At 36.9% G+C, this 16,319-nt stretch overlaps 1 protein-coding gene across 2 annotated transcripts in view; it reads right to left on the reverse strand.

The window, feature by feature from the left end:
• Positions 1-8,284: 8,284 nt before the first annotated feature.
• LOC146000089 (uncharacterized) overlaps positions 8,285-16,319 on the reverse strand; it is a 216,517-nt gene continuing 208,482 nt past the window's right edge. For both annotated transcript variants that reach the window (XM_083137420.1, XM_083137421.1), the window contains exons 3-4: positions 14,942-15,091; positions 8,285-8,577 (exon numbers count right to left, since the gene is read on the reverse strand). In XM_083137420.1, coding sequence (XP_082993546.1) covers positions 8,380-8,577; positions 14,942-15,091 — 348 coding nt within the window. In that variant the 3' untranslated portion in view covers positions 8,285-8,379. The remainder of the gene's footprint in view (positions 8,578-14,941; positions 15,092-16,319) is intronic.

The following is a 16,319-nucleotide window of genomic DNA, read 5'->3' on the forward strand; positions in this document are numbered from 1 at the left end:
AGTCGGGTATTATAAATAGTAAATTTTACTTAGAATAAAGTGTAATACATAGTTGTGATGTTGTATTTTTTTCAAGTAGAGTGGAATAATTATAAATTACTTTTACCACTGAGAACACACTGCAAGCTGCATTATTTATGTTAATTATTAATTTTTAACATTTTTTCTTCTTTATCTTGTAAGCTTATATCCAATGGAATTTTCTGTTTTCCAAAGTAGTAGTAATTGTACGTTATCGACGTTCGACGTTCTTCAGACATAACTTTAATTCATTGATTGATTGATTGATTGATTTGGTTCAAGTTACTTCTGCTTTTTTGCCACTTTCGGATAATTATTAGGATCAGGAGGAGTGATGAAATTGATGAAGAGATACTAAAAAACACCCATGCTCAGGCTGGGATTCGAATCCGGGACCCCTGGCATTGCACTAAGACATAACTGAAATATTATTAAAGAAGTAACATATGTCCAGAAAGTAAATGTCTGGTTGATGATCGTGTTGGAAGCAAAAAATTAAATATATAAAATTTTGAGTCCAAATAGTATGAATTGAACATGTCATTCCCACATTAGGAGAGTAACATATATAACCTTTTCTGTGTGTTATATCTATTAATGTTTGTCAGGAAGATTTTCCTCTAACAGCTGAAAGTAAAAAAAAAACTTATAGCAGTCATAAAATCAAGAACATTTAAAAACGCTACCGTACAAAGTTGTTGTTGAGTTCTGGGTTAAACGATGTGTGTTCGAGTCTCTACACGAGGAAGTTGTATTCCTATCTGTTGCTAGTGAAGGCTCCAACATGTGTGTTTTCGAACAAGTTCTTATAAGAAAACCTTTTTTTAGTTTCAGTATTGAGTAACTACAAAAATTGTCAAATACAATCGTTGTACGTGTGAATTTTTTGAATCGATGATTTCACATAATGTAAAACATTTTACATTTCTCATGATAAAAATGCACTACTTGTCAATATATCTTCCTATATCTACCCGAAGAAAATAGATCATTGTTAAGCTGTATGTACACGAACAAGTCGTTGAATTCAACACTTAAAAACGACAATTTGAAGTCGTTGAACAGCAAATCTTCAATGGTCTGAACTTGCACATATACAAGATCAAAGAAAAATTTGACAAGTTTACATTTTATCAAAACGTGCCAGTGTGTACAGCACGAAAATAAATAAATAGACTAGCGTGTAACGAACCCGTCTCGTCACAATTTGTACGAGTCGCACCTCTATTTTTGTGACCTATCTGATAAAAATATGTAATTAGAAATGTATCAATTTAAAAACAGGTTACAGCTCTAATTTGGTAAACTAACTCAATATTTAATGTAAGAATATACTTCTAATAGTTTATATTTCTTCCACTTGCTTACGCTAGCGTCGCCGACCCAATATAAAGGCGAGAGCGGGACTAGCATCTCAGTTTGACTCCGTCTGCGGACGAGAGAAGTAGGGCTCTGCCTACGGGCAAGAGGTAAACTCCTCCTAACAGGAGAGAGAAAAACATATCCCACTCCACCTTCTGGTGAGAGAAATTTACTCCACTTTAGTGTGAGAGGACCCACTCCGCTTTCGGGCGAGAGATATTTAGGTAACCAGACGTTTTTCTTTCATAAAACCCCGTCATCTCGGCGTTGGGGATGGTAATAGCGAAACCCCGTCTCCTCGATGCTGGGAAATTCGCTTCTTAGAATCTATTCCTTAGTTTTTGGCCTGTTACTCCTACATGGAAACAAAGCCGTTTCCAAGGTTACACTAATCTTTCTCTTTTAGATGCTTTGTTTATAAACCTTTTGTGATTGTTTTCTAACAAGAGTACTAGGTATCATATACAAAGTTGTATGGTTTCTTTAAGGGTTAAAAGTTTTTATAGTTCAACTACAAAAGGCCGTAACTATATAGAGAGGCCCAAATATGAATATATATCTGTATCTGTTAAACTATAAGTTGGATGTATAAAACTACTGTAAAAGGGTCTAAGTTCCTTTCTTGCTTAAGTTTGTGATGAAATAAACTTTTATATGTTTTAGTTAATTTTGAGTTGTCAATGAACTTAACTGGTCAACTACGTCATAGCCCACTAAGTGCAACATACACCCGAACCCTGAGTGTAAATAGAGTCTCATGCCACCGCTGGAGAAAAGGTTAGCATTATGGGTAGACTTGAAACATTTAGCTAACTAAGCTATTGGTCCTTTTCCCCCCGAGTGGACTGTTGCAAGCGATTAACCGTAAACAAGATAATAATTTCATTTCCAAAGGAAGATGTAGGGCATATTAGAAACTCAAGGAATTGTGATGTTCATGTATTTTCTCGATATTAATAGTTTAAACGTAATCTGAGACACCAAAAACATAAAAAACATTGTGAACACAACAAAATAATTTTATAAAAATCTAATTTCCACAGATATACAGATAGCTATTTTTCATTATGTTTATCCGTAGAGAAATTTCAATTTAAGGTAAATCATGTTTTACAGTTGGATGTCGAATATATTTTATTATAACATTACTCAATGATGCAGAAATATTTATCATTCTTTTGTGCATAATTGTGATTAAATAAATACAGAATGTTCCACCGCTCCTCCTTTCCGTTCTCTCAAGTCACAGACACGTGTTTACACTTTCCATGTTGTTCTGTTGCATTATCTTCACCACAGAATAGAAATAATAATAAATAGCATTCTGTACCTCGATGCTTCTCTCCGATAATTGATAAGCAGAAGCATGTGCTCTGATTGATAGACAGTTAGGCTTGGATGGCGTCATTTAGAAGCGTTTCTAATTAGAAATTATTGGACCTAACATTGCACTCAATGAGAAACATGGCGTTGTCTCTGACGTCATTTCTTTTTAAACGTTCAATTCAACGACTTGTTCATGATCTACTTGATCGTGTACAGTATGATCCATGAGTATTACCGTCCAAATTGTATATCCAAATTGTATATATGTTCGTGCACTTTATTTGACCAATAAGAGCTTCAAGAATTAAAAGAAAACTCAAAACAAGCTGTTGACAACTTCTGCACCAGCATACAAAAGAAAATTAGGGGGCATGTTGGGGCAGTTACCCCCCGCCCCAATTATTTCTCACACATTATGGCCTCCTAACGCTAAGCCTTCCTTACAAAGAGAAAAATCAACAATCCTTGCGCCTCCCACCGCCACCCCCCACATTTGGCACCCAATCGCCGATACTGATTTCAATGTATAAAGGATGTGTTGCAGTATGGTGTCGTTCCTGTAGCCTTCTTTAAGAACATGTTGTCACAGGAAAGTCATCCCTGTAGATAGAGTTAAAAATTATCGCTAAAAAGGGTTATTTGGGTGTGGAGGGAAACTGTTTTCCACAGCTTTTTTGTTAGGCTTCTGTCGACGTTTTTCCTTTGCAAAATTTAGCACTACGTACCTCAAAACTCACAACTGAAACTGCAAGTGAAATACTGTAGGTTAACCGAAGTTGGCAAAATGCCAAAATATTAGTTTTTTAAAAACATTTTCAGTAAGAAATCATACATTCAAAAAAGCCGGCTTTTTTTAAAACTCTGACTGTAGACCCATTCACAGCGGTAAATAACAATGCTCGTACTGTTTCATCATTCGTTCGATTTCATTGTTCAGTAAGAGTCACGTTCATTTTGCTGATACATCTTCCACACTCAGCCGTTGATATTGGAATGGTCTGTAGTTTGCATGCAGTTCATTCAGCAAAGCATCTATTGAGCTCGTCTTCACGCTTTGCATTAATTGCGAACTGAACAGTTCCTTTCTATTTTAACCTACCGCACAACAAAGTTATTTCTTTGTCACCGTACAACATATGTTCTGTTACATTTTCTGGTCACTTCTCATGATTCAAAACAGATGCTTCTCCTTCGAATATTTCATGATCTTCAAATCTGGAATTAATGTTTATCAGTAAGTCCCTGAATCAAATGCTACCGAGAATATGTTTTTCTCATCGGCTTCAGGTGTTTCAGTTAATGGTACACTCATAAATACTTTGTTTTGAGAAAACTAAAGTTCTATATCTTTGCACTTTCTACAGGGTGATTTTTCATTGAAGTAGGTGCTTTTTTGCCACAGCCAGTTCCTGCCGTGCAGCAATTACACTAGCACTTGTTTTCTGTGGAAGCAATGAAAACAAATAACTCAGTTGGCTTTTTAACATTCCTTTGGACTTTCTTTTTCTTTTCAACAGATAGCAGCACTGAACTCATTACTTGAAATGAATTGTACTACAATGATAATCTACGTTGGGCTTTTAACACGCTATCTTCTATCCAATATAGCAGTTATGCAGGATTTATGACTTTTGGAAAGAAAATCCAAAGCAAGCAACTTTCGTAGAAGTGGGAGATCCACCATACAAATTTAGAGTTAAATATCTTGGGAGCAAATTTTTACTTAAGAAAATGGCCAACATGACATTTCCGAGGGCCTCCCCGATGGCGCAGTGGTAGGTACAACAAAATATAAATCCAGACTACCTATACTATAGTATTCTTATAAGGACATTAATAAATTTCTTGTTAATATTTTTCGTTTACCTAATGCACCATGCTTCATAACAGATTAGGCTACCTTAATATGGATTCTCCCAAGAGAATTCATTTTCCTGCCTACACAGGTAGAGATATCAGGAAGACAATCCCTACAATTTCAAATAATATATATCAAGACTACATGCAGTCAAATTGCAATGTGAATAACTCATATATACAGATGCTTCAAAATTAACGTCTGAAAAAACAGGAGAAGCATTTTGCTGTGATAATTCTGCAGAATTCATTTTTTGTCTTTTGCCATCGTATCTGTCCATTTACACTACAGAAGCATTCGCAATACGACAGGCATTGCTTTATGTACAAGAGAAGAAGTTGAATTCAGTTATAATTGCAACCGATTCTGCCACTGTGCTATTTCATTACAGTTTGCGTCATGGTCATGTCATACGGAATGTTATATTGTTAACATAAGAATACTGACACTGAAATAAATGACATTGGGATATGATAGCAACTTTATTTGGACATCTGGACATTCTTTAATAGAAGGGAATAATATAACAGATACTTTTACAAAATATGCAGCGAATCAAACAATCCAACGGCCGCTTTCAATAAAGTTTCCGTCCGTAGTTATGAAATCACACACTTCACTGACTCGCAAAGCTTGTGGACAAATTTTGGTACTCAATGCGGTAAGGTGTACTATTTATTCTCTGCAAGAATGAAATCCAAAGGAATGTTGGTTTAAAAACATTCGACTTTCGCGGAGTTCCCTCACAACTATAAGCGCTGCAGGTTAAATCACACTATCGCCGCAAATCATCTTTACAAGACGAATTTAGTGCCTTCACCAGTTTGTTTGTTTAATGAATATACTGCAACTCCAAACCACATTATATTTAAGTGCAAACTTTATGAAACATACAGAGAACAATTTTTACAGGAACTGTACATGAGTGGACCTCAAGCGCCACAAAAATGCAAAATATCTCAATAAGTCGAATATAATTCTGTAAATGTGTAATGACATTTTCGAACTATTTATTATGAAAGGAATAATTGTGTGTAAATATTATGTGCATACATGTATATAATACCAATTGATAAATTGTTAACTGGTGCATGGATTTTGTCCACAACCAATAAATATTTTTTATAAAAAAACAACAGCTATTTAGACTGGTAAAGTTGTTGTTGGAACTTGTATCTTTTGAAATGCGTCAAACTCTGTTAGTGTTGACGTCACTTTTCTAACTCTGCAGAGAAAGTGAATGAACCCACCTAAATGTCTTTACCTGACGACGGACTGAGTTGGAAAACAGGTGAAGGTAGGGGAATCAACAGGAACGTGGTGTTATTGGTTTGCATTAATTTCGTTTCTTTTTTGGCGATATGCTGAAATAAATTATTACGTGCAGAGACTGTCGTGTATTTTCGTTTTGTTTTGTACAACGTCAATAGCGATTGTGATTTGAAATGCTGTAAGAATTGTTCTTTCGCCTTTTCATGCATCAAATGAAAAAGCAAAGAAACGTGAGTAAATCTGTACTTTGCTTGTAAGTCCACATACGATACAAGATATAAGTAATTATAAAACTGTGTCTAACTTTGAAAATAGTGTTGTGTTACTTATTACCCAGCAAGACCTGATGAGTGATAAAGAGTCTCATGTTCCCGACACAAGGAAGGAGCAGCGGACTAACTTTGTGACTGGATATCCAACGGAAGGACGATGCAATAGTATGCTGATCTACCACTTAACCCCACAAAGAGAGATATAGCAGAGTACATGATTATGCAGGAAAATTATGATATACTACATGAACGAAATAACAAAAAAAGCATAAATAAAAAAGCTACTACTACTACACAAATAAATGACAAAAAAACATAAGCGAAAGAGACAATTGTGTATATACACATCATATTTAAATAGCCATTGGTTTTCATTAAACCATTGTCATTGTCTGTGAAGAGATAACCGTTTTACTAAATAGTGTCATCGAATTACCGCATAAGTAGACAACGTTCCAGCGAAGTAGCCATTATACTAGCAAGGAACGTCACATATTCTTATGTTAGGAAAAATTACAGCTGAGGACAATATTTTCCAATTGCAAGGTTAGCTGGAAGAGGGCGTAATTCAGTAAACATACGAAAGTTATCAAGCACCCTTTAATAATGCTGGAAAATTATAATATTTATATGCATGAATTTTGCCATAATCCAGCAAGATATGTAGACTTCAGATTGTTTTCGTTGATATATATATATATATATATATATAACGCTCCAAATAAAATTATGCATGCAAAGTTAAGTATTCTAACGTTTAAGAGTGGTACGCACAGCGCGCTACGAAACCAGGGAATCCGAGCTCGAATCCTGGGTAAGTCATGGATATTTGTGTTTGTCCCAAACGAGGAAACTGAGAAGTGAGTAGAAATAATGGTACATGTGAAAACAGAGAAATATAGTGAATGCCGTGGGAAGCTCCCGCTTAGGAGCTTTCGTTATAATAATAATAATAATAATAATAAAAGTATAGAGTACTGGAAACGCCCGTCGCCTCGCAACTAAGAGATCACGTAGTTAGCATTTCTTTGATTAAAGTGGACTTAAAACCAAATTGAAATTAAACAGAAATTTACGTTAGTGAAGATATAAACTTGATCATATTATTATATCTGCCTTCTTTCTTTGAAGCAAGACCTTTCTTAAAACTTCAACCGACGTGTACCCATCCTTCCCTTTGAATTGTTGGATTGAATCAAAATTGTGCACGGTATATTGCTTCATTGGCATCCGTTGAAGGTGGTGTCCTCGAAAAATATTCACAAGTTGTGCAATGAGAACCATCCCTTTGCATTAGTCAGAATGAAATGTCATTATGTTAGCGATAGATTGTTTGTAATAGTATCGTCTAGTTCGCTGCACTTCTTGACACTAGGTGTAGTGCAGGTGTATTCCGGTGGCAGGCTGGTTCAAGGAAATGACGTCCAACCATGTATACGGAAAGCGGTGTTCAAGTTCAGAAAATTGAACAAATGCCTGTCTGCTGTTTTAAATGTTCATTTCATTAGTTACCACACACCACGTGACCATACACCACATGCTACACATTTCCAGAACGTAATGCAAACGATGCAGGCACCAAAACGTGACACCAAATCAACGAAGTAGAGGAGTCGGTATTGCACCGTGTAACCTACTAGACTGTTCGGTGCAAAGAGAGTCAAAAAGTTCAGCGAACTAGACTGGGATAACATATGCTTGTGGGAAACATATATTTTTATTTTGGTCTGAGCCGATACCGATGCCGATGTAACGGTATCAACCCATATCAGTGGTATCGCTATCGGAAAGTTTACGGTTACCAATACCGACCGAAACTGTTCCGGCATTTTTATCCTTCACAGGCTCTGCAAAAATACCTCTCGACACATTCACGAAGTCTAATATCCTGGAAATTATTCAAAATTAAAAGTTTCTCTCCTTTCGCATTCGTTTTGTGTTTAAAAAATATTTTAAAGCAAATATCTTGGTCATTCCATGCATATCATTTGAGTGGAATACTTGCACACTATTGTTAAAGAATATCTTGAAAACCTTACAATTATTGAAATTTTCAAGTATCGGTATAGGTGAAAATCGGTGAGAGTATCGGCATCGGTATCGGTATCGGTATCGGCTCAGCAGTATTTCTTCTTAATTTGCTCAATTTGGAATGCATAAAAATTCAACAACGTACGTGTGAATCAGAAGTTTTATTTTCCAAACTTATTACATTTAATTAGCTGAATAGGATAGACTCGTTTTGACAAAACTACTCACATTTCCATTCTATCCAGTGCCTGTAAACATTTCTGTACCCTGTGGCGGTTGTACCTCAATGGTGAACTTCATATAATAGCACCCTATTTGTGTCCCTTCTGCATTGAACGATTTGACGGTGACCATGTGAGTACCTCCCAAATGCTTCAACTGATCCACCCACTCCTTGATATCTATTACGAGTGGTTCTTCCCTTACAAGACGGCCCTGGAAAGAAAATCAAACACAGAAATTATATTTGTTCCTCAAAACTAATTTAAAATATGGAAGGTAATTGAATATTATTCTCGGTTTTGTTGTGGCTCATTTTAAACTTGAAACAAGAAAACATCAAATGGTGTGCAAAATTATATTTTATACGCCGGACAGTGAAATGAAACTTTTTTTTCTTTCTTTGCTTTTTATCTAAATTTAGTAGATTTCTGCATGTAAAGTTGCACAAGTGTGCTGCATTTTATCATATATATCCACATATATATTCAAATCTGAGTTAGTCCTTGTATACCTCAAGAAGGAGAACATTTGGAATCTATGTGCAGTCACTTATGAGCCACCGCGAATGTCTTTCCACAAGAGGCGTAACTAACACATTCTGCGCCCCCCGCAACTCTCAGTTGTGCGCCCCTACTCTTTTAAGAAGAAAAGTGTTCCTGTCTAAAATATTAATACAATTAAAAACTTTCTTAATTTGTCAATTTCACTGCGCCCCAGAAGCTAGTGCGCCCCCTCCGCCCCGCGGGGCTTGGGGGTTGTGATTTACGCCACTGCTTTCCACCCATGTGTGTCCCGGCTGAGGCCATTGTCAAACTTCCTCCTCTATTTGTAAACTTGCATAGAGACATTGAATTTTCATTTGCCGTTAAATGTCTATAAGTTTAAGGTATCCAGAGGGCAAGAAACCACTGATCTTCACTGTTGCATGTATATTCAGGAGGCGCCATCTTTAAAGTGACAACAATGGTGTTGTAAAGCTCAGTTGATCAGTGTTGCAGCCTTGGGTCGATACCTGATGTAAATTTTATCTGTTTAAGGTCTGTCCTGTAATATTTGTCAGACTTTTAAGGCTTTCCTTTGACTCTCTCTCGTACATTAATTTTCTTGTACAGTAAAGTCTCCATAGTTAGAGGTGGACGCGACTAAGACTGACTTGAATTACAAACTACTCGGACTGCACGGAATTTCCACAGAGAAGATATGCAAAGTGCTGAGGAAAGTGGGTATAAGAACTTACAGGAAGGAAGGACGCACTTTGTTAAGTGTAGCCAGCAAGAAGAAGGAGTAAAAGTGAGAGGAAGAAGAGGAAGGGGTTATCTACCAGGTGAAGTGCAGAGGATGCGAAAGTGTATGTATAGGGGCAACGAAGAAGAGGCTGAAAGGCAGGTTAAAGCAACATATGGATGATGTGAGAATGAAGAGAGACAGGAATGCCATATTCAAACACATTAGAGAAACGGGACATGAAGTAGAATGAGATTCGGCTAGGCGAATAGGAAAAGAATATGAATTTTGAATTTGAATTTAAAATTTTGGGTGCGTCAGCAATAAGGCTATTTTGCACCCGTCACATTATATGGGGTCCAGCCCCTTATCGTTACACATAACAACTCGAACGTTGCATAACTAAAATCATAAAATCATAAAATAGTAAAATGTTCTGACTTTGAATAGGAAAAGAGAAGAGAGAACTAGTGAGAAAATGGAAGGAGGTCAAATAAATAGAGGAAAGGAGAAGACATCATGAATTGGAATGGTTGACTCAAGATAAACAAGGAATGGAAGAATGTGTTATAGAAAGTTGAAAGGATAAGAAGAAGGAAGGAAGGAAAAAGTAGAAGCATGAACAAGGAAGAAAGAGAAGAGGAGAAGTCCATGGGACGAGTTATTCTATACCCAAAAGGAAGGAGGGGTGGGGGAATGATAAATAGGTAGTTCCAGACTCTTGCTAATCTTGACCTGTCAATAATCTGTCAGTGTGGTAGGCCCATTAGTCAACTGTCAAGAGGTCATGTGAATTTATTTCCTTTGGAGAAAATCGTCCAAGATAAGGACTGTCAAGATGATTTGTTTTTGTGTGGCTAGTGACCCTGCTATACGTATGTAATCTTTCTGTATCTGTATTTCATCATTTTAGTTTAGTTCTTCGTCTGAGGAAGACCCTGATACATGGTTGAAACGTTACTTGTTAAGTGTTTCTATTGCTTAATAAATCTGCCTTGGTCAGCAACTTAGTGTTTTTAATATGGAAACAATGCTTAATTATATTACTATTGGAATTTCCTGTGTAAAACCAGAAGAGGCGAATTCAATATACCTAACAAAAATCTACAGTGTGTGAAAAAATAGATAAACGTTATTATCATGAATATGCATTATCCAGTACAGTTGTAACATTGATGTCAGGAAAATATAGTTAAGCAATATTGACCTTATATGTGAGAGGAATGGTTAAGTGCCACTTGTTTCAGGACATTGCATTGTTTCTGTTCACAAACCTACTTATGAACACTTATCAGAAGAAACCTCCGATTTCCCCCCTCGGATTATACAGAACACATTTGTTTAAAATTCTCTACAGAATTAATTATTACAAAATCAAAAAAAATTAATTTCGCCGCTGCGTATCATACTGAGCAAAACTTAATGGATCGTCGCGTCATCATATGCTTTGAAAGAAACATTTGACAATGGAACACAGTATGAATTGCTCTACAAACGTGCTTATTACTGTGCAAGTAACAACTTGCTCATGTTTCGATCACATGTTTGCAGTAGATTGGTGGAAAATAGGAGTTTGTGCGGAATGCACAGTATTTTCTAAGGTGCTATAAAATGAGTTTAGCGAAAAATATTCGTAAAAGTGACTGCATGCGTTCAGACGTAACGACATTTACTTCAATGTAAACCATGGCTTACTTACTCTAGTGTTTCAAACCTCACAAAATTTCCCTGCCTTCAATTTGAACGATATGAATCATAAATATTACTCCGTATATAATATTATTCCTCCAAATTAAGTTCTCATTTTGATTCTCTATTATAATGATGGTTCATATTTTTTTTTTAAAAAAAAAAAAAGAAGAAGTCATGTTATTTACAAGAATGAAAATATCTCTGTACAGTGTTTCTGGTCTGATAGAGGAGCATGTAGTACAGTTGGCTACTTTCAGCGATTCTCAAGAGCTTAAGACCACATTAACAATTTCTCGACTTAGAAATATTACCAGGCGGTCACAGAGTAGTGTACCACAGATCAATAACATATTTAAAAATAAAGAGGACAAGTTTGTACTTGCCGCACTGATGTCTTAAAAATGCCGACTTTGCGAAAAAGTAATATGCGTACATTGGTCCTCGGAATAAAACAGGGAAAAGATTCACGTTCAGAACCCGATCTTGAAAGTGTCGAGGACCAGAAGAAATGTACGGGAAAACAAGGAGTGCGATAGGAACAGTTAGAATGGAAAACAACAACAGCGAAATGAATCGTTGATGGGATATCTTAGGCGCAATTTGAAGCGTGTGTGTTAGAAGTGATTTCTGCCATTTAAGAAGTGTATATTTCAACAAATAATAGTTGGTGTGCAACCCTTTTTCTATGCAATGAACAGCTAACGGAAATCTAGACAATAATTTTCACTGTAGCATTATTTTCAATCTTCCTCGAGGAATAATAATTAACAGATTAATAATGTATATCTGTAAATGTAAGCATGGCAAATGTAAGCTCAGAGTTTAATTGGAAAAAAAAAGTTTACAATTTTAACAGATATGTATAACGATCAAATCTTGCTAACTATCAGTAAATAGATTAATTACCGTAATAAGCAATACAAAGAATTGGATTGTGGCTTTTCACCGAGAGTTGCACTGTGGAATACGGAGGACAAGTCAGTTTCCCGAGCGAAGAGGCCGATCCTCGGGTAAAAAAACCAAAAAAAAACACAACTTTGGAACCAATGAACGGATTCGAATGAAATTTAAGACAGCCCAGTATCAGATTCTGATCAGCAAAATCCCAACAGTACAATATGATAGGAGGTTAATTAAGGGAGATATTAAAGGTTAAACAGCGAGAGTTAATGACAATAGGTACAGACTCCCCGACGCTCTCTACGAAGCTACCGTGCAGGATACAATGGGTCCGGCGGAAGGGTAGCCTCCCTTCGAGGAGTCGCTGGAGATAGGTCAAGGAACTCAAATTACACGGGCAAAGATAGAAGGGTAGAATGCCACGGTTTGAGTACGAGTTAACGAGGCTTAGACAGAGAGGATATGATAACGAACATTTAGAATAACAGATAAATAGACAAGCGGAGAACAGGGATTTTTTTACAAGTACCCGCCTCGTGTGTGTAACCGATCGGTGTTGTGTATAGTTCGCCCAGGATTGTTTACAAACACGATGGAGTAGAGACCGCGAAATGCCCCATTGGGGGCGTTCAACTCCCTGCCTCCCTCGAAGATGCTGAGATCCAGAAGTGTGAAGCCTTACCGTCTAGAAGCCATCATATTCATCACTCCGCCAAGAGCATCATCTCCAAGGGGATTACGTCAAACATATCCGGCAAAGGTAAGCCGTGTGTGAAGTGAAAATGGATAAGCTTCGTTCGCCCCATCGTAACTATAAACGCCCAATGAACTCGCATATTTACGTATAAATTACTCATTGACATTGCTTATTACGGTGATTAGATCGTACCAGCTATAATTTTATCAAGTGAATCAGAGTACAACTTTCAATTATTCAGTTAGGCAAAGTACTTAACCTTCAGATTGTACGACACTATAAATTGTGTCGATGTAATTATATAACGGTGATCCAAGTTAACCTCGAAAGTAACAATATAAAGATTGACCTAATAACATTCAATTATACCTGCATAAAGGAGTAGTGTTTTTCGTCCTACCTGAACATAAGATACACGGAAACGGAAACGTGAACGTAAAAATAAGAAAAGATTTAATCAATGTTACTATCTTTAAACATCACACGAGACTAAATTTGTATTAATTAATTATGTCTTTTGGAATGCCGAAGTATGCGTGAGAGAGTGAATGTAGAAATGAAAGGGACATTAACGTAAGTGTTTTATGCATGTCCTCTTATCTAGCAATTATATCATATAAAGTGAACTAACCCTTTGGTGTGTAATTTGTTCTACCCTATGCAATCTCTTGGGCTCCAACTGATGGCACTTACCCTGGCACAAAAGGTAAATATGGTATTAATGATTGCCTTTATTTATTTGTTTCTTGTTGGTTTACATTACCCATGTCGTCAGGCACAAACATAAGGTAGACGCGCGTTACATATGTTATTCCAATTAGTTGCTAGTGCACGAAAACAAACTGATTAAGATTGTACTGCCAAGAAAATTAGTTCAAAATGCAAGATTTTGATAACATATTGAATAGATATAACACTGTGATTATTGTAAAGTTATGGAATTCTATAGAATTCATTTTATATCCCTATATTTTTCTTATAGACTACCTACCGTAGGATATATGAGGATATGTACTTACATAAAAAAAAATCGGAAATATTAGTTAGCCTTTGGCAACGTATTTTTTAAAAGTAGGTAACTCGGTCACAATTGCAGTAAATTCACTGAAATAGTAATTCATTTATAGTTATTATTTTTGACAATAACTGAGATTCCATTACTTTAAGCAATCACTGTAAGTTTCTTTTACAGTTACATAATTCTAGACAAGATATTTTATCTTTTATAACATGTTTAAAATATAACTGAAACGGGCACTCCATTCTTTAGCACAAGGCAATATCAAAGTGAAATAGTTTTTCATTAAATTTTAAGCAGTGGCGGGGATTAGGCGGGACGTAGGATGACAATCCCCCCACACACACACATACACACTTTTTGTCACTTTTGCACTATGCTAAACCTTATGTATCAGGGAAAAGTAAACTGTCCTTGCCCCAATAGTTTTGCCACCTGGACCCCTCAGTTTTGGAACCCAGTCTCCGCCACTGATTTATAAGGAAACTCACGTGATTCAATATGGAAATATGAAGGTAAGAAACCTCAAAATTTCAATTCATGCGAGAAATAACTGTTAACTTCGTCATTCATTACGTCATAGGCAGCATGAAACTTGTGACAAGTTTGAGGTAACATGTCAAACCCAGTTAGATATGGAAAACTTCATGGAAGCATGATGCAAGCTTGTTTCAAGCATACAGCTTTCCCTGACAAGCTTGTCACATGTGGTCAGAAGTTGACTTGTTTCATACCTGTTGCAAGTTTGGCGCTTGCCATAATATTCTTGCAACAAGCTTGTTACATGTAAAGCTTGTATGAAGTGAAGCAAACTTACTGCGCTATTTGGGGTGGCATGTGTAACTGAGTTGCCATTAGTTATTTTGAAAAATAACGGATATGCAGTTGCAGTTCGTCAAAAAAGTTATTGCTGCTTAAAATCGCTGTAAATAATTGCTCTATATGTTGGTCCAAGAAAAAAAAACGTTTTAAAATAAATTTTCTTTAATGAATGATGATCAAAATGAAGGCAAAATGATGAAACCTTAGAAGCTATATATACTTGCCTTTGGCCTATCGCAAGATTCTCCTCTCTCGAACCCAAACATTTGGAAGAACATTTGGGTCTGTTTGGTGGGTTCCTCCTCACTGTCATACCAGAGGTATGGGCAAACGTCTATGATGTTCCTCTCTAGAGTCGAGAAATAGGCACGAACCTGTAGAAAATAGATTTGTAATCAATGTACCTGAAAAAAAATCATGCTTGAACATGTTTGCAGCCAGTCCTCCATCGAACGGGCTGGGGCACTGGGTGCCCCAAAACCTTTCTTTTTAACTTTCTGACGGATCACACAGCTTCCCTTCCATTTTTGATTGATTGATTGATTTGGTGTTTTAAGTCCACTTTATGCATAGTAAGGCTAATCGGGACTGGACCTACAGTTTAAAGTGCGATCCGAACCATTATGTGCCTCCACCGGGTATCGAACCCGAGACCCCTTGATTACAAGAAGACGACGTTTAAGTGCTTACAACCACAAATCAATCAATCTTACAACTTATTTTCATTTCGATCATTCGGCGCCCGGGCCGACTACCGCTGCTACCTAGCTACGATTCTGAACTTGATAAGACTAAGAAAAGCAGGAATTGCGAGCGAAGCGAGCAATAACATTTTACGAAAAGTATTTTTATTTGCACAAAATTTCAAGTTGTGGGCGGTAATTTCCCCCTGCAGGTACACTTCGCCGTCAATGTTTGCCTCCCCTTGCCCCCTAGAACTCATTTCGGTCCAAGGTTGGGGGGGGCAATGCCCCCTGCCCCCATGTGGTTACGCCACTGCTATCAATGTTAAGTCTTAGATTATCACGGGAATTCTACTTGGGGGGGGGAGAGGAGGAGATTGAGCATTAAATTGGAGGGAGAACTCTCGAGGGGGAAATGTCCAGATATTGGATATCAATGTTAACTCTTAGATTGGAACATTATTTTTATAGTAAGGGGGGAGGATCGAACTTCAAAGTGGAAGGGGAGATGTTTAGCGCTTTGGTATAAAATTCGTATGCTGATCATTATTTAGGCTATCATTTTTGGAAGTCCTATGTTATCAAGTGAATTATTCGCAAAGCGGGGTGCCAGTGGCATAACCATCCTCCTTTGTTCTTTCTCTCCTTCAACAAACATTGGGTAGATGAAAAAGTAGTGAAGTAAAATGTAGCATCAACTACTAAATTAGAAATCCACGGGTAACTATTCGTTATTTTACGTCACACTCTCGGATAATGAGGATGAGTGATGATTAGACACAGCAGTAGCTACAGCGGAAGACAAGGGGCATGTGAACTATGAAAATTATCTACTGTTATCTGTAAACAGTAATACAGGTTTTCAGGAGAGGTCAGTTTCAGCGCCCTGTTCCACCATCTTTCGATCCGCCCTTGTACA

Source organism: Lepisma saccharinum, chromosome 16 (genome assembly GCF_977018435.1).
Source record: "Lepisma saccharinum chromosome 16, izLepSacc3.1, whole genome shotgun sequence".
Lineage (NCBI taxonomy): Eukaryota > Metazoa > Arthropoda > Insecta > Zygentoma > Lepismatidae > Lepisma > Lepisma saccharinum.